At 41.1% G+C, this 19,091-nt stretch overlaps 1 protein-coding gene across 1 annotated transcript in view; it reads left to right on the top strand.

Annotated features, from left to right (window-relative positions):
• Positions 1-13,734, top strand: part of PGM5 (phosphoglucomutase 5) — a 75,056-nt gene extending 61,322 nt beyond the window's left edge. The window contains exons 10-11 of the mRNA XM_048292318.1: positions 837-971; positions 12,173-13,734. Coding sequence (XP_048148275.1) covers positions 837-971; positions 12,173-12,262 — 225 coding nt within the window. The 3' untranslated portion in view covers positions 12,263-13,734. The remainder of the gene's footprint in view (positions 1-836; positions 972-12,172) is intronic.
• Positions 13,735-19,091: the final 5,357 nt, after the last annotated feature.

Raw genomic sequence — 19,091 nt, forward strand, 5'->3', positions numbered from 1 at the left:
AGTTCACTGGCTTATCAGAGGTCGCACTTTTAGTCTAAGGGTACCATTTACACAAAGGGAACTAGAATGTGTATTAGTGCACAGCTGATAGAATATTGCAACACTACAACTATTGATCTGTGCAATTTAGTCCTCTGGCCTTAATGGCCTTCCTGTACAGAAACTGTGGATCCAAGTATATGGTCTGTGGTCTGTAAAAAAAAGTGTTTATATATGCAGTACAAAAGAGGGGAGGAGAAAAGAAAAAACGATGTGAAGATGGGAGCAAAGAGCGATTTTTTACTTAATTAATAAATTTTTCAATCCTCTTTATTATGCACACAGTTAATGTGCATTAATTAGTGTACTTGAGATTAATTAACACCTTAAGTTTTCTAAATTGTACTACAGACTTACTGAAATTCTTGCAGTCATATATTGATGCATGGTGTTTGAGGGGTAGCAACTGGTCCTGTCTTTTGTATTCACTACTGACAAACTGTTTTTTGATCCAGGGATTCTGTAGGTGTTTCTAAGGCCCTGTATCTTTAGTGATCTTATACGTATTTCTCAAGCCATTGATTTTGTGCTCTGCCACACAGAATAAGAGCAAATCAAGTAAAAAGAATAAAAACATCAGTAAGAGAGTATTTGTTATGAGGAGTGGGAGGGAATGCACAACATCATTTCTAGTCTTCAGAGGGGAAAAAAGAGTAATGAGTGAGTTGTCCAAAGTTATGGGGAAAGAAGAATGGCATCCAAATGACTCTTCCTTTCACTTTTATTTTGAAGCAGTGAATGAAGATTTGTAAAGGTACTGCCACCTTACATATATGCTGTTCCTTCTTCTTCCACAGGGGCTGCGGATTATTTTTTCAGATGCTTCCAGACTCATCTTCAGAATGAGTGCTTCTAGTCATGTGAGAGCTACTCTGCGGATCTATGCAGAGAGTTATGAAAAGGATCCTAGCCAACACAACAAGGAACCACAGGTAATGCAACAGCATTGTAGTAAGTCAGTAAGTAAAGCACTACCTCTGTAATAGCAGTGGCTACAAGTTTTCATCTTTGATCAGAAGCAACACTCAACGCTTTGACCCTGTGTTTGTAGATTATTTTCCTAGTGTTGTAAATGTACACCTTTTGAGGAAGGACCAGCAGTTTTAATATACATTAGTCTAATAATCCAACACAACAGGAACGTGAAGGGCTGAGATGCCTCATGTTAAATGCTGGGCAGTGACTTCAAGTCTATTAAGAGAAGCCATTCTAGGCTGAATTTTTTTCAGAATTTTTTTAGAGTTGTGATCTGACTTATGGAACAATATTTTAAAAATTAGAAAACCGTTTTTCAAGCAGATTATCTGAGAGCCACTTAGGGCATCTCGAGGATTCCTCACAATCAGAGTGCAGTTAGGAAATATGGGTACCAGAGTCTAAACAGTGTAGGGATTCCCTGTAAGGGAAAGACTTTCAGCTGTCTAAGAGTTGTCATATCATAACCAGACTTCTTCCAAAGGAGAGTGAAAGTTGAGAGCAAATTGCTGGGTTGTCCAGCAGATGCCTTACACAATTAATAAAATAAATCACACTTCACACTCTCAGATTCTTCCCAGCAGATGTTCTTTATGCTGTTATATACAAGAGAAGACTAAGGATATTTTGTGGAAAAGAGGTTAAGCATTTGGTTTGTAGTAAATAAAAACGTTGTAGTTTTTAGTCTTGTGTGTTCATGACTGGAATGCAAATGCAAATCTACCAAAACAGATATGCTATCAAATGAATTTGAACCCTAGGTAAGGGTTGATGTTTGTCTTTCACCAGATTCTGACCATAAACTTAGTTTGTTTCTTCTTATGCTATTAAACAGTTATGTATCAGTCATGAAAAGTGCTTCAGTTGTCACAGAAATGTTGCAGAGTCCATGCCTGCAAATATGATCTATTAAATTTATGTCCTTTTTTTTTAAAGTAACAGTTTGCATCCTCAGTAACTTCTTGGATAGAATATTTAAAATGTTAAACCTCCAACAGAGTAAAGGACTGTATTTTAGCAATTTTATTGTTTTTCCATGTATCTAGCTTTGCCCAGCTAGCGGGATCATTAATATATTTTGCCTGGGGAGGAACACTGCTACAACCCCATTTGCACTTGCTGCTATACTTACATGCTTACTTACATGGTAAGTTTTGGTATCTGGGGGCTGCAGGAGTTGCTTCTGTGAGAAGTTGCTAGAAGTGCTTCTGTGTTAAAAAGAGCCAGTTCTAGATGGCTCCTAGATGGACGCACCACAGGCCAAAGCTGTAGCCCCCTGTGATAACATCTTCAAGCAAGGCAATAAACTCTCTGTGCAACAACAGCAGGGAAAGGAGAAAGGGGGATACTTGTGAGAGACAACTCTGCGGACACCATGGTCAGTGCAGAATGGAGGGGGAGTGATAGGGCAGTTTGGTGGGCATCTGACAACCAGCCAAGGTCAATGCACCACAGTTACATCAAATTTTATTACTGCACAAATTGTTTATCAGTTGTGACTGCACTGACCATTTTAAATATGCTTCTTTGTGCTATGCAGATAAGGCATAGATGAAATGAAAGTAAGTCACAGTAAGAGACAGGCTATGAGTTGATTTTAGAGGTTTGAAGTGGACTTACAGTAACTTTGTGATGCATAATCAAAATATGTAATCTGAGCATGTTTCTTTTCTGACAAATCCCAGTAGAAAATACAAGAAAACAATGGAGCATATACTGGCGACATTATGTAGCTAAACTTTTGACTATTTTATTGCAAATGAGCATGGTCATTTTAAAGTTGAATTGTTACTGCATTAACAGATTGTTTTATTTTTTTTGAGAGAAGTCATACTCTGGCAGAATTTAGGCTTGTGTGGCTCCTAAAGTAACTTACGGTCAATGCTCAGTATTTATCATTCGTTCTTTTAAATGAGTGGAAAACAGCAAATGTTCTCAGTGATTTTTCTACTTGTGAAGAGACTAGATTGAGGGAGCAGTGGTTGTCCTCAGAAAATGAGGAATGTGCTGCCCTGCTGTTACATTTCTTTCCTGTTCTGCTTGCATTTGCTTGAGAGAGGCACATAAAGTCTCACCAGCAATACAGACCATGTCCAGGGAGCAGCAAGAATGGGTCTGCTGCACAAGGCTGTAGGAGCCAGACACCCAGACCTGCTGCACCACAGGCAGTGCCCTCCTTGTCCAGGGACAGTCCCACAGCAGCAAAGAGAGGAGGACAGGGCAGGTCTCTGGTAACAAGCTCCCTTAACAAGTGATGGATCAAGTTCAGGGTTCATCTGGAGCAGCAGGAGATGGGACCAGAGACAAAGCTGGAAACAGGGCAACAGTGTGGACCTACCCAGGAGACAGGGTCAAAGTCAAAACTGGAGACAAGATACAACATATATCCAAGCAGTTTTTCAGGGAAAGGAGCTGCCTATAGCATGAGACTGAGGTCCACGCTGGCAGCAGAGCCAGAGATAAGGCTGGACACAAGCACTCCTATAGCTTAGCTCAGGCAGGGACCAACACCCCTGGGACAGGCTGTAATGTGCCATGGGCTGGGTGCAGGAGAAGGTCCTCAGGGGACCCTAAGCAGGTTGGTAGGGCTTATGACTGCCCTTGAGGATTTCAGTTTGGTCTTTTACTCAGCACACCAAAAGGGGTCTGTTATTCCCAAGGACAGAAAAAAGGTTAGAAGGGATTTTTTCTGTGCATGTATCAGAGTCTGTCAGATCGCAACACTTTTGCTCTGTTTAATCAGGATATTCATAATAATCCCAGGGGTAGGAATGTCATTGCCTTGAAACTTGCTACAGGGACTTTCCTGCATTTATACAGTGCAGACAGGCATTTTAATATCCAGACTTCCTCAGGAAATACATGGTACTGTAAACACCCTCCTCATCTCCTGCCACGTGCACGAAATCTGGGCTAAATAGCAGTTTCATCTCAATTTATACAATAAATTCTTTCTTTAGTTTCTCATTGCATATTATTGCACAGTTCCCACTGCTTCTCTTTCCTTGCCCTGGCGGTATGCTTTGCCAACAACAGGAGTGCATTAGAAACAACAAGGTCATAGATTGTATCCAACAGGCAGATGGCTGACTTCAAGGCGGGACGTAAATTTTAGGAGATCCTCATGTACAAAAATAACTAAACATTACCCAGGAGAACATTTGATAGTCTTCAGTGGAGTATGTGAAAGAGACGGAATAAAAACCACCTTTTTCAGAAAACAGCATTGCTAGGAAGGAGTGCCATAGTTTTCTTGATACTCTAATTGCTTTTTTTGTTTGGTTTGCTATGAAGTTCGTACTACATGCACACATCTCAAAGAGCTGTGACAGATTTGAAGTTTCAAGAACTTTGTTGTCTATTTGCTGTCAGTAATAGGAACATAGCATATACGTAAGTGGTCAGTTACGGAAAAAGCACTGACATAAAGAAGTGAGTTAAATACATACTTTATGTATTACCTTATGGTATTTAAGAAAATTGTTACATTTGGAATAATAATGCATATTTTTCTGTAATTGATCTTTGTAATTGAAGAGACGACTATATGTAATTTCTGTATTATTACACTCTTTCTGAAACAGCTCATCAGGAAAAGCTCCCTTCCATACCTTTTATATCATAAACCAAGACTTAAGATTATCTGATAGTTGGCTGCTTAATTAAATACTCATTTGGGTCTGCTTATTGCACCACCTCTTTCCAGCATCTTAATTTAGATAATGCACTGCTTCATGTTTTTGCATGGTGACAATTCCAGTCAATACGTGAATTGAAAGGCAAAAATTCCTTGATATATCTTTTTGCTTTTTATCACAAGAAATAAATGTCTCTGTCTTGACAGAAAGCTCACTCGTGTTGGAGGTTCCATTTTGTGGGATCATTATGGTAAATAGCTTGAGTTCGCCTCGTACTAGCATCCTTTTTTCCTTCCTTTCTTTTCAGCAAGATTAATTATCCAACTTTTCAGTAGTGTTCAAGTTCTTTTAGTTTACTTCTGTAATCTTTGACAATGTAACTGCTGATGGTGAATATTCCACAGATAAGCAAATATCTGAACTACATCTTCCAATGTGCATGTCGAGATGTGCATATTATTCTGGAACACCAATTATGGCACTTTCTGAGTTGAAGTGGACCTTTTTGACCTTTTGTTCAGTTTATATGTAGGCCAGTAGCTGTGTTGTAAACTATAGGTGCTAATGAATGTAAGAGTCACCCAAATCATGTTTTAGTACCATCTTTCATACAATCAATTGGTAATACTTTCTACCTCGAATAAAGCATACACAACTTCCTGATCTACAACAAAAGAGTCCAGGGGAAAGTGGTAAAATACACTAATAATTAGAAGTCTGAGGTCATGGATAAATGTGAACAGCAGTGACTTCTAGCTGTTGAATGATCCCCTTAAAGAAATTTGCAGAAGCAGCTTCATGGACACCTGGGACATAAGGGGTGGCTATTTTTTTCCGTTCAGTTCTTTCTGTAAGCCAGTATCAACAGTGAAAACCAGGAGCAATAAAGAAAAATTACTATCATACTCTCTGTGAAGTGTATCAAAAACAATTCAATGTTTTCAATTCAAAGTAATCAAATTCATTTCAGTGTGTTATGCATTTTAAAATAGTGTAACTTAGAGTGGTGATGCAATCTAGATCTAAAACAAAGTCTTGAAAACAATGCACAACACTTTCCTAAAACTGAAATGTTCTGCTGTAGAATTAAAGACCACTCCATTGATGTGGCTTGTCACAGGTGATGCCCTTCTCATCTCTGGGCATCCCTGAGAATATTGCTTTCCAGATAGTTTTTACATGGAGGATTTATGTTCAAAAATTATTTGGTTTTAACTATTCAAATAGGCATCCAACTAGCATTTCAGAAAGCTCAGTTCATTGTAACAAACAACATGTTTCTCTCTGACATCTTATATGCATTGGACCTTTATGCATTGGCATGCATCTTTTTTTAAGTGAACAGAGTTATGAGTTGTCGTAAATTTAATACGGGTGTAAAATGTAGAGATATGTTTATTGACCTTTAGTCTCATTTATAGCCTTAATTTATTATGTCACCTCATTATTTGATATTTGTACATCCCCACACGTCTTGTCCTTTGTCTTAGCCACATGGATGTATTATTGAGCTTGGATAAGATTCAGACAGGAAGTTCATACACAAAGACAACGAAAGAAGTGATCCACTATAGTTGTACTTGTAAACCCAGTGTGTTCTTTTACAGTATGTCCTGCTGTTCCAGGATAAGTGTCCTGGAAAGAGTGTAGTCAGTAGCCCAGATTATTCTGATAACGACTTAATGAGCTCTGTTTACAGTACAGTATTATTTATTATGGAAATTCTGTCAGCAGTAAATAGGTGTTGTCACAGAGTCACAGAATTACAGAATGGTGTGGGTTGGAAGGGACCTTACAGATCATCTAGTTCTAACGCCCCTGCCATGGGCAGGGACACCTCTCACTAGACCAGATTGCTCAGAGTTCCGTCCATACCTGGCTTTGAAGATGAGGGATAGGACTCTACAACTTCTTGGGGCAACCTCTTCCAGTGCCTCACCAGCCACACAGTAAAGAATTTTTTCCTAGTATCCAATCTAAACTACTCTTTCAGTTTGAATCCATTCCCATTTGTCCTGTCGCTGTGTCACTGTAAAAAGTTTCTCTTTCTTGTAGGCTCCCTGTAGGTACTGGAAGGCTGCGATTAGGTCCCCCTCTTCTCTTCGCCAGGCTGAACAAATTCAATTCTATCAGCCTTTCCTCATAGGGCCGGTTCTCCATCCCTCCATTCAGCTTGGAGTCCCTCCTTCGGATTTGCTTCACAGGTCCATGTCCTTCCTGTGCTGGGACCCCAGAGCTGGATGCAGCACTGCAGGTGGGGTCTCACCACAGCAGAGCAGATGGGCAGAATCCCCTCCCTGGCCCTGCTGCCCACACTGCTTTGGATGCAGCCCAAATGTGTCCATTTGGCTCTCTGGGCTGTGAGTGCCCATGGCTGGGTCATGTCCAGCCTCTCACCCACCAGCACCCCCAAGTCCTTCTGGGCAGGGCTGCTCTGATCTGTTCATCCCCAGCCTGTGCTGATACTGGGCATTGCCCCAACTGAGGTACAGCATCTTGAATTTGGTCTTATAAACTCCATGAGATTCCCATGAATCCATTTCTTGAGCTTGTCCAGGTCCCTCTGGATGGCATCCCATCCTTCAGGTGTGTCAGCTGCACCGCTTGCTTGGTGTCATCTGCAAATCTGCTAAGGGTGCACTTGATCCCTTCATCCATGTCATTAATGGAAGTACTAAATAACACAGTATGGATCCCTGTATGGACCCCTGAGGGACACCACTTGTCACTGAAGTAGCATTGAGACTCTGAGCCATTGACCACTGACGTGACTGGACATGACTGTCAAACCAATTCCTCATCCACTGAACACTCCACCCATTGAATCCCTCTCTCTCCATTTTGAGGGAGAAGGAGGTTGTGGGGAACTGTGCCAAAGGCTTTACAGAAGTCCAGAGAAGTGACATCTGTAGCCCCTTCCTTGTCCACTGCTGCAGTCACCCCATCACAGAAGGCCACTGGGTTGATCAGGCAGGACCTGCCCTTGGTGCAGTTGTGTTGTCTGTCCTGAATCACCTCCCTGTCCTACATGTGCACAGCTCTAGGAGCATCTGTTCCATGATCTTCTCAGGCAGAGGTGAGGCTGACAGGTCAGTATTTCTCAGGGTACTCTTTTCTGCCCTTCTTAAAGGTGGGTATAATGTTTCCCCTTTTCCAGTCACCTGGGACTTGCCCTGACTGCAGTCACTTTTCAAATATCATGGAGAGGGGCTGTGCAACTACATCAACCAATTCCCTCAGTCCTGTGCCCTCTGTATTGGGTACTCTTTAAGCAGGATGCACAAATGCTGCAATTACTTTTGCCAAAGACTAGTAAACAGTGTGCTAGTTAGCTACAGAATCATTAGATTAGCAGCAGCCAAGCAAAGATTTTGGGGCAGGAGTTGTCTCTTTGCGTTTTTATTGAAAAAGGCAAGCCAATTAAAAAGGAAAAAAAAAGGTTAAAATATGTCTTGATCATCAAACACTGAATTTCTGAAACCATTTTTGAACAGCGAGCAGCAGAGGAACAAACTCCCTGATTTTCAGGTGAATCTTGTTTGTTACATGAAAAAATTTTGTTATATGTGATTGTATGTATGAGTGATTATATAAAGTGATTGTTTATGGTGCGAGATGGTCCAAGAGCAGGGAACTGAAATCAACAATTCAGAAGTTCTGGGTTCTGTATAACTTAATTGTGACAAAACAAAAGGAATCTCTATGGTTCTGTCAAGACACTGATACAACACTAAGTACAAGGGCAGTTTGCTAGACAATTATTGCCTCTGTTTATTTTTGAAGCACTGGGTTTTTAGCATGGCACGGGTTAGCTATTAGAACATACAGTATGGTCTATAAAAATCATATAAAGTTGTTCTGGTTTCATCTGGCTAGAATTAGTTTTCTTCTTAGTAGGTGGTAAGGTGCTGTTTTGGATTTGGTATGAGAAAAATGTTGATAACACACTGATGTTTTAGTTGTTGCTAAGTAGAACTTAACCTATGTCAAGGACTTTTCTCTTGTGCTCTCCCAGTGAGGAGGTGCACAAGAATCTGGGGGGGATCATAGCTGTGACAGGTGACCTGAACTGGCCAAAGGGATATTCCATACCACAGAACATCATGTTCAGTGTAGTAACTGTGGGGGAGTTAGCTGTGAGGGACTGATGGCTGCTCAGGTCAGGCTGCTCATCAGTTAGTGGGCAGGGGGCTGCTGCATTATGCATCACTTGAGGGAGTTTGGTTGGATTTTATTCCTTATTCTTACTCCTTTTTTGATTCATTTTGTTATTGTATCTTAGTTTATTTCAGTTATTAAGCTGTGCTTATCTCAGCCCACGGGTTTTACATTTTTCCAATTCTCTGCTGATCTGCCAGGGTGTGAGCAAGCAGCTGTGTGGTACTTAGTTGCTGGCTGGAGTTGAACCATAATAAAAGTTTTGTCTTTACTATTAAAAGTCGTAAGATTTTCTTAAAGGACACACAGAATGTGGAGACTTACATCTGTTTGAACATACTCTTAGATAATGCAGCATGTTTGTGCTATTCAGGTAATTTAGCTTCAGATTCTTCCCAAAGTCACACCATAGAGTGATAAAATTTTAGATCAATTGCGACTGCAAAGGAAATAAATCATGGGACAGTAATTATAAAATATTCCACAAATCGAGGAAATTAGTTAATCAAATCTGATCTTCCCCCAAAGCTCTTTGGATATACCAGAAAAGAACTAATCTTTTGCAAACACAGATGTCTTCATGCACCACTCAGTTTACATTTTCCTTCTGTTTATTTCACCCGTCATGCCTGCCCTCCTCTGCTGCTAGCGGCAGAACAACGGGCTTCTTGACCTTTACTGTAATTTTGTTTGAGTTAACAGGCAAACCATGCACAAGAATAGAGAGGTCAGTTTCCTTTTCTTCTGTGGAAGGTGTGCTTCACGGTAATCAGCTGAACACCACCAGTGCTGTGGTAGTTACGGAGTCAGTTCAGTTTGTTTCATGATGAACCACAGAACTTTTAGGACAGGTGGCTGTAGCATAAACCTTTCCAAAGACTTCTGGGTTTTTTGGAATGGGAGGCCAAAGCAGGCACACTGTGCTGAGCTGTGTGTTGAGCCCTTTTGGCAGAAGCCCTGCAGGATGTACAGGCACATGCTGAGCTTTTAAGCTTCAAGCCCTGTACATTTTAGCCCTGCCTAAATCTCTGATAAACTGGATGTATCATGGGACAAATCTTATCAGAGACCTTGATTAGAAGAGAGGACATTGTATGGAATTTTCTTGCAAGATCACAGAGAGAAAAATTGCTAATGAGCCAAGCAGGAATGATATGTGTCTGGCAGCTCTGGTACAGATTATTCCCAAGCAAAAGGCTTTTAATCTTTATTTGCCTGATGTTAGATACCTGCTTGCTTGATTTATTTCCTTGTAATCATTCCTCCCAGTTATTTTTTTAGAGATATAACTTCTATCGGTGATTGCTAAAGTAAGATTATTAAGTCAGTTCTGTTAGTTTTCAATTCTTAAATTTTATCTAAAGTGTAACATACCATGTGTCCTAAACAGTTGCCAAGAGATGAATGTGCTATTTAACATACAGAGTAATTTCAATTGTCATTTAGAGTTGAAATGTCAATGTACAATTTCTCAAGTAGACAGAACCATTGAAGAATACTTTTTAAAAAGATCTCTTTGAGATACAGAAGTCTTTCTAGAGGAATATTAGCGATAAATGATTGTTGGCTAAGATTTATCTCTTGCAACTGAAATGTAAACTATTCATGGCAGAGGTAAAGGAATTTTTAAAAGCCGTATGCAGTCCTTGTTTCTTGTCATTCTGTCCTGTTCTTGCCATTCCAAATATAATGCACTCTTGCCTTTTTTACATCTTTTGGATGAAGAAAGTGTAAAAATTAAATTGAAGTGTGAAAAGACAATTAAATAAGGACTTTCTCTGTTGAGAAGCATGATTGCAACAGCAGAATACTTAGTAGTAACTGGAATCATTTGGCAAGCTAAATTGTTATGTAAATGAATAAACTCATTTGTTTCTGTGTTTTTTTCCAGCATTGTGTAGTGTTGCTTGTGGTCTTGGTTTTTTAAAATTCAGAATGCATTTGTTGCCTAAAAAGCAGGGTCCAATAAAGCGGGTCAGTAGAGTTGCTTTTTATTTTTTCCTGTGCTTTTTAGATTAAATAAGGAAGAGGTTACTTAGAGGAGTGCCAGAGAACTTCAAATGCTTTAGTCTCCAGCCCTATAAATTGGCACATTTTAATATTTACTTTTGCAGCATTTGCTTACGGATGTGAATTTGTGCTCTACATATTAATCTTCTCCAAGTATGTTTGACTTTAATAGACTTGTGTTCTGCTTCAATGATTATTCAGTAGATAGATATCTACAAATATGGAGCTTTTTTAACAATAACATGCTCACACTTGCACATAACTGAGCTTAATCATAAACTCACTTGACACCAGTGGCATTCATGGTGTTATGCCATGGCTCTGCTTGCACGGTTAGTCTCTTCACTCTTGATATAACTGTCTGACTGTTTGCATGAATAAAGCAATCGCCTCATCCTGTCAGAAACTGTTAGGTGTCTGAAACAGATTCAAAGTATTGATTATATTAGGCTTATAAAAAAAGATGTCTGTAAATTTCTCTAGAATTACTGTTTTGTTTCATTTGATTTTCAAACCTAATGTGTGTGAAGCTGGAATTAGTTAACTTGAAAGGGGCAGCTGGGGGAAATCTCCAGGGGTTGGAGAATTAGTTTGGTTATTAAATATATGATTTTCTGAAAAGGAAGTTTCCACACAAAACTCAGCTCTGCCATTTTATCTTTCTGAATCATTTAACTTACTGAAAGAAGATCCAATTGCCATTTTAAAAATAGCGTTTTACTTGATTTTCATGTGTTACTACCATAGTTGTTATCTGTAAGTCACCTATTCAGGTATATAAATGGCCATTTAATAAGGTCTGTAGCCTGAAACTTGAAAGTTCATGCCGTTCTGTTGGAATTTATCTATTAATACAATTGCATGTGGTGGTATTAGTCAAAACACACATCTGTGAATTCTGTTAAGGTAGTTGTTACAGTAACTTCTGACCCTAAGCTTCACTTATTAAGTGTATTTAGGAAGAAAATACCATCTATGTGGCTTCCACTCATCAGAATAGAAACAATTCTACCTCTGTGATTTCTAGGTTGTTTTGGACTGCAGATTTCAAAGAGCTCCACAATTCCTGTTACACAGAGACAGTGATCAGTACAGTGTATATTTACTGGTTTCTCTTTTCTGCATAACTTAGGTACACTCAATGTAACACTTCACAAAGCATATACTAAGCATGATACTTCATTGAGTCAAGTATAACAGTAATAGACACTAGAGCTGCGTCAGTTTTTGATATTATTAAATTATTTACTATTATTTTTGTATAATTCTACAGTTACAAGACGGATTTATAAGTGTAAGATGTCTTTCAATATTTCTGCTTTATGTAATTCAATGTATTTCTTCATTTTTAGGCTGTGCTGAGTCCTCTTATAGCAATTGCACTGAAAATATCTCAGATTCATGAGAGGACAGGCCGAAAGGGACCCACTGTCATCACCTGAAGCCATGGAAGATTGTTAAACCAGGGCCAAAAGAGGAACAGCAAGGAAGAGACAGAACCTTGTTAAGACTTGTTAGCCATTTGTGCCTTGTATGATTTTAAAAGTTTTCTTGGGAAGAGAAGTAGGGTGGGAAGAAAAATTTAATATAACATTGAGCATAATCATTTGCATTGATCTCCAAATGCAATAGTATATTGACTTATTTGTTTTACCTGCAGTATTGTAATTTCTCATAACAGTATAACCAAAAAAAATGGCCTTAACGTTCAAATGTTGTCAGTAATGTAGCAGAAAATGACAACTGCTTGGTTTTGAATGTTATGATAAAAGTCGGAGAAATTTCAGTTAGGGAGAGAGAGGGAGGAGTTGCAAAGCAAAGACATGCTTGGTGAGTATTGTTTGGGATTCTCATCACCTTCTGGTAGGTTTCTGAAGAGGCATACAGAGCATGTCTGAGTCAGAAGGCCATGTACTAAGCTCTGCGCAGGGTGTGTTTCCTCCCCTGGTACCATGCCTCTTCTCCAGCCTGTCCTGTTGCTCACAGATGCACACTGACAGCAGTGGTGTATACACACTTACACTTGCTCCCAAAGATGGGGTTATTCCATATATTTTTACCCCTGCTTTTAAAACATATCAATGTGACTTGTGCCTTCAGATTTTCCATATTTTTTGACTCTTTGGTTGTTTTCCTCCAAAAGGAGGCCTTTGTGCTATAGAGCTGATTTTGTCCTTCCAGCAATATGTCGGGTATGGCTGTCTTCCGCAATATTCCTCATGTCAGGAGATGATACTGGTGCTTACTGTGTTTGAAGGATATTCTCTGCAAGTTCAGCAATTCTTTAAGAAGGAGTTACAGAAGTTTTTTTAAGTCTTTGGAATACTCATGCTCCACTTACCACAAAGTGAGTGAGTGAGAGGGAATTAAACACTGATCAATTGAATAGAAACACTAGTCTGATTCACCCTCTGGACACAGTTTCTATTAGACTCTTGGTAACAGTGGATCATGCAATAGAAATTTGGGGAGTGCAAGAGATGTCCCGGCATAGGTCTGAGAAGGCTGTTGGGGATATGGACATCAGCATTTTTCTGCTTGTGAAATGATACAGCAGTTCTAGCTACAATACTGTGCTCTGATAAAGAACACAAACACTTTATGCATGTGATTTGCTTGAAAGCTTTGCTTCCTTGGAAACAGTGTGGTCACTTCTATCATTCGTCAAGGTGGCTTTGTGCAGCTTGCGTCTTTGCAGTGTATTTCAACTCATTGTGGTTGTCAAATTTTAGTACAAGTTATATAATATCTCAGCAAAGGAAATTGTTTCAATTTCTTTCAACACTTCTGTCAAAAAATGGCTATGGCACTTAGTATACAATAAAGAGTAATGCTGTATATCTGTCTTAATATATAATTGTGGACAAGACACCCTGCACTTTCAAGCATCCTAATAAAATTGCCTTTATTACAATTACATTATTACTTAATTGACTCTAAACAAATGAGGTATGAATGTTCTCACGTAGTTTCCTACCTTACGATTAAGTGTTCCCATAAACCAAAAGAGATTTTTAAGACTTCAGTTCTTTTTATAAAGATTTTTCTTTTATATGACTATGACATTCTTGCACAGTTTGGACATCTACTTCTGAATGTAAGAGCATTCATCTTCACAAAAACCTTGTTTATCTAATACTTTATTATAGATTAAACTTCTCTAGAAGCAGGATAATAAACTTGTAACTAGTAGATAACACATGGTCAAGCATAGACACACTCTGGATTATGATGGTTCAAATTACTGCGTTGTGTGAAAGAACATTCTGAAAGTCAGTCCACTAAAATTTCTAAAATCTCTTGCACACTCTCTGACAATGAAATGATTTTTGATCACATAGTGAACTAGCTGTTTATACTATGGAGTATCCCATTTGCCACGCTTTTCTGGAATGGGGAGAATGTAGTTTAAAAAGATGTACTGAAGCCAGGTGCCCTTCAGGATGCAGTGGGAAGACTCAAGAAAAACAGGTGAGGACTGTGAAGAATATATTGTGAAGAAGCACATATTTGTGCTTTTAAAGGTGTCACTAGAGCTGCAGTAGATGGCAGTCTGCTTTCATGAAGGCAGTCATTGTAAACAAAGTGTATATTTTAAAATCTCTGTATTGACTTTGTCCTGGGCTGCAGAAACATTAATTGTGCCTGTGTACTGAAATGGAGAAAAGGGCTGCCTGTGTGTGGTTTTGAATAGCTGTCAAACAGCAGACTTGCAGAAGTAGCCTAACCCCAAATCCACTCACCATCCCTTTTTTTATGGTGGTAGGTGATACTGATAAAATGTAACTGGTATTTTCCACCAGTTAATTATTTTTCTCAGCAAGAAGATAAATAAAACTTTGTGAGGCTTGAGTACAGCTCTTTATACCTGATGTGTGTGGGAGAGGACTGTAGCTGCAGTCTCATAGAGTGTGCTGCAATTCCATAGGTCTTTTAATTATTAACATGAGAGATGAATGCATGGAAAAAAGCAAGGTATATGAACTTAAAAAAAAGATGCAAAGCTCCTTTAAAAACAGATCATACATTCAGCAGAGAGAAAACGATTATTAATATTGTTCATCTTATCACAGTGTCTAGGCACTGTGACAGAGACCCACACCCTTTTGTGCTATTGTTTAATTATCAGCTTCCTCAAGTCTGGAAGTTGCAAGATTTCCTGTATTACTCAGCTGTGATTGCATTAACATTTACTTGGACAATTCTGTTTCCCAAAACCTCAGCTTTTCTCTGTTCAGAGACAATTTGGAAGGCAATATACTACTCACCTGAACCACAGGATCACAGAATCCTCAAGGTAGGAAGGGGTGTCTTGGTTTGAAAGACAGGTGTCTGCTAAGGAAGGCAGGAGCATCCCTTGGAATGGCAGATGTGACCCCCCCTTTCCCTCTAGAGTTATTATAATTTTGAAATCAAGGGGCTTCTATGCAAAGATGTGGGAAATAGGAATAACAGTTCTTTACTATTATATATCTATATGTGTATAACAAGTCAAACAAACAGCAATAACTGCGGCAGTAACAGCAAACAATCACAAACCCAGCCCCAGCCCTCTCGGCTGTCGGGCCCTTTCCCCTCGGGTGCAGTTCCGCTCGCAGCCGGCAGGGGCGCTGGCGGCTCCCGGTGAGCAGGGCAGGTGCGATGGTTCCCCCGCGGCTGCAGGGGGCGCTCCGGAGCGAGCTCGGGGAGCACGCGGCAATGGCGGCCTGGGGTCCCGGGAAGGGATGGGACAAAGGCTTCACAAACCCCTGGGCAGCCGATCCCGGTGTCCGGCTGGAGCCTCGGGAACAGCAGGCTGGAACGGCAGGGACGAGCACAAATCCTGGGTGGCAGACGAGATGTATCCAAACTGTGGAGCCGCGGTGGGAACCCCACCGCAGGTCCGGGCAGGCAGGGCGAGCAGGGCTACAACGCAGCGAAGGCTCGGTGGGGGCAGGGCGGCCATAGCCTGGCTCCCAGCGGGGCAGGGAAGGCGGGCTTGGGATCCTGGGGTTTCTCTGGCAGAAGGAAAAAGCACCCGAAGAAAGCAGCCTCCCTCTCTGTCCAAATGCTGGGACCGACTGTCCACACACCCAGGTGAAACAAAAGAGTAGCCAGATGCACCCCACCCCAATGGCTAGCTCTTCTGTTTTTCTGAAGTACCCAGCAATTTGTCCCCCTAGCAACACATATGGGGAAAATTCCTTTAACAGGAAAAAAACCTAGGAGAACTCTTAAAACCCCAGCAAGGGGCCATCCAGTTCATCAGGACTAAAATCACCTAGTCTGTGTCCCAACTCATAGGAGAGTCAGGTAGAGGAGGCTGCCCAGGACCATGTCTAGTTGGTTTTGATTATCTCAAAAGGTTGAGATGCCATAACTTCTCTGGGCAAACTGTTCAAGTGGTTGACTGCTCCCATAGTGAAAAAAACCCCAAAAAACCCAACAAAAAACCCAAGACCAAAAACCTTGAGTGTTCAGATGACATTTCATGTGATTCAGTTTGTGCCCATTGCCTTTTATCCTGTCACTGAGCCTGAGTCCATATACTTCTTCCTTTCTCATCAAATATTTCTAAAAATCAGTAAGATCCTTCTCTTCTCCAAACTAAGTACTCCCAGCTCTCTCAGTGTCTCATCATACGACAAATGTTCCAGTCCCTTTTTCTTTGTGGCCCTTTGCTGGAGGTACTGTGCAATGTCCATGTCTGTTTTGTGCTTGGGAAGCTCAGACCTGGCCCTAAGCACTCCAGATGTATCTTAACTCCACCAGTGCTGAGCAGAGGGGAAGGATCACCTTCCTTCACCTGCTGCTACTGTTTTTCCCGATGCAACCCAGGATGTCATTTGCTGTCTTTGCAGGTGAGTTGCTGATGAGTTGACAACTTTTTGTTCGGCATGTGACCCCCAGATCCTTCTCTGCAGAGCTGTTTTCCAGCCCACTGGCCCTAGCATGTGTTGGTGCCTGGGTTTGTTCATCCACAAGGGCAGCACTTCCCTTTTTTGAACTTCATGAGGTTCCTGTTGGGCTATTTGTCCAGCCTTTCCAGGTTCCTCTGAATGGCAGCACATTCGCTTGGATTGCCAGCTGCTCCTTCCAGTGTTGTATCATCTGCAAAACTGCTGAAGATGTGCCCCACCCCATGATCCAGATGATGCCAGTATTGGCTCCCATATTGACCCCTGGGTGACACTGCTGGTAACTGGCCACCAGATAGACTTTGGAGCAGTGATCACAGCAGCTGGCTGCATAGCTGCTTTTCAAATCCACCTCACTGTCCTCTTACCTAAATTGTGTTTTATCAGTCTATGAAAATGTTTTTGGAGATGGTGTCAAAAGCCTTACTAAAGGCGAGGCAAACAATATTCACTGCTCTCCTGTCATCCACCAAACGAGTCATCTCATTACAGAGGGTCATCAAGTTGGTTAAGCACTATTTGCCTTTCATAAATCCTTCCTGATCCTAATCACCTTCTTGTCCTTGGCTTTGGCAAGGATTTTGTCATAGCTTTGGCAAGGGTTTCCAGCATTGGCTACTCCATCACCTCCCCAGGAACTAAGGTGAGGCTGGCCAGCCTGTAACTACCCAGATCCTCCTTGTCTTGAAGACAGGAGTGATACTTGCTCTATTACCTCAGGGACCACTCCCAGTCACCCACAATCTTCCAAAGGCAATAGAGGGTAGCTTGCAATGGCATTGAGTCAGCTTCTTCACCTCTGTGCATGCCATCCTAAGTCATTCCATGGATTTGTGTATGTCCTGTTTTCTCAAGTGGTCCCTGACCTTTTCTTGCTCCATCCAAGGTAAGTCTTCCTCACTCCATATTTTTCCTCTAGTCTCAAAGGCCTATGATTCCTGAGGCTGCTTTTACCAGTAAAGATGGAGGCAGAGAAAACATTGAGCACCTCAGGCTTTTCTATGCCCTCTTTTAACTCGTGTAGCTGTAGAAACTTTTCCCATTACCCTTCACATTTCTCACCTGTCCTAGTTTTGTCCAGGACAGAGTTACTTCTGCATTTGCTGGGATGGGGGTGTGGGAAGGGCATGGAGACTGAAGCCATATGGATGTGCACAGGTGATTTATTCTATATGACTCATGACATCGCTGTGGAACACGGCTTTGGATGGAAGAAACGGCAGAGTGGGAGCACAGCCATTTTTGTTCTCTCTTTACCTGTGGAAGCAAAGCACTGGACAGAGTGGTGCAGTTGGTGTGGTCTGGGCGGAGAGGTGCAGATGGTCTGGCTGGGGGGCTTGTCCATGATTGTTTTCCGTTGTCTCAGGCGTGGGATAAAAAGCCCCACGCTGGCTATGGTAATGTCCACCCTTCTCTCCTTTGTCTTGGGAAAAGCTGTGTGGCCACCAGGGCTGCGGTAACATCTGCCATTTTTCTCTTTTTTCTCAGGAAATGCTGCATGTCACTGGCCATGGTAAAAATGGGGCGGTTGGACTTCCATAAGCATTTTTTGCATGTAATGTCTATCTTTTATACATTGTTATTATTACTATTGTTGCTGTTACTGTTTGTTTTCCTTATCTCATTACTGTTTTTCCAGTAAATTGTTGTCTCAACCCATAATCTCTGCCTTTTTTGTCCCTTTCTCACTGGAGAGGATGGGGGAAAAGGAAGTGGCTGCTAGGAGCTTAATTTCCAGCTGGTCTTAAACCACAACATCACCTCATTCAACTCCAGGTGGGCTTTGGCTTTCCTCATCTCATCCCGGCATGATTGGACAGTGCTCTGTATTCCTCCTAATTGCACTGTCCCCGCTTCCACTTATCATACATTTCCTGTTTATATCCGAATTTAGTCAGGAGCTCTCTGGCTATCCATGCAGGCCTTTTGCTGCCTTTGTTTGATTTCTGCATGTCAGTTGAACCATTCCTGAGCTTGAAGGAGGTGATCTGTGAGAATCAAACAGATGTCCTGGACTCATCTTTTCTCCAGGGCCAGACTCTTCCAAGCAACTATAAAGATGTTAAAAGTCTTCTCTGCAAGCTGTGGTTCCACTCTTTGTTGTTCTCCCTCCTCTCAAATTTCTGAATTCACCACTTCATGATCACTGCAGCAAAAACCTTCTCATGCCCATGCATTTCTTCTGGTGTTGCGAGTGCCAAGATTGGCTCTTCAGTCAGCAGTGTCAGGAAGTTGTTTGTCAATGCACTGAAAGAATCTGTTCTGCTCTGAAGCTTTAGTTTGACTGGTTCATATCCTTTAGCCCAAAGAAAATTTATTTTAATGCAAAATTTCCAGCTGCTACTCTTGGCAAAGATAATTTAATGCTATTAAG

Source organism: Corvus hawaiiensis, chromosome Z (assembly GCF_020740725.1).
Source record: "Corvus hawaiiensis isolate bCorHaw1 chromosome Z, bCorHaw1.pri.cur, whole genome shotgun sequence".
Lineage (NCBI taxonomy): Eukaryota > Metazoa > Chordata > Aves > Passeriformes > Corvidae > Corvus > Corvus hawaiiensis.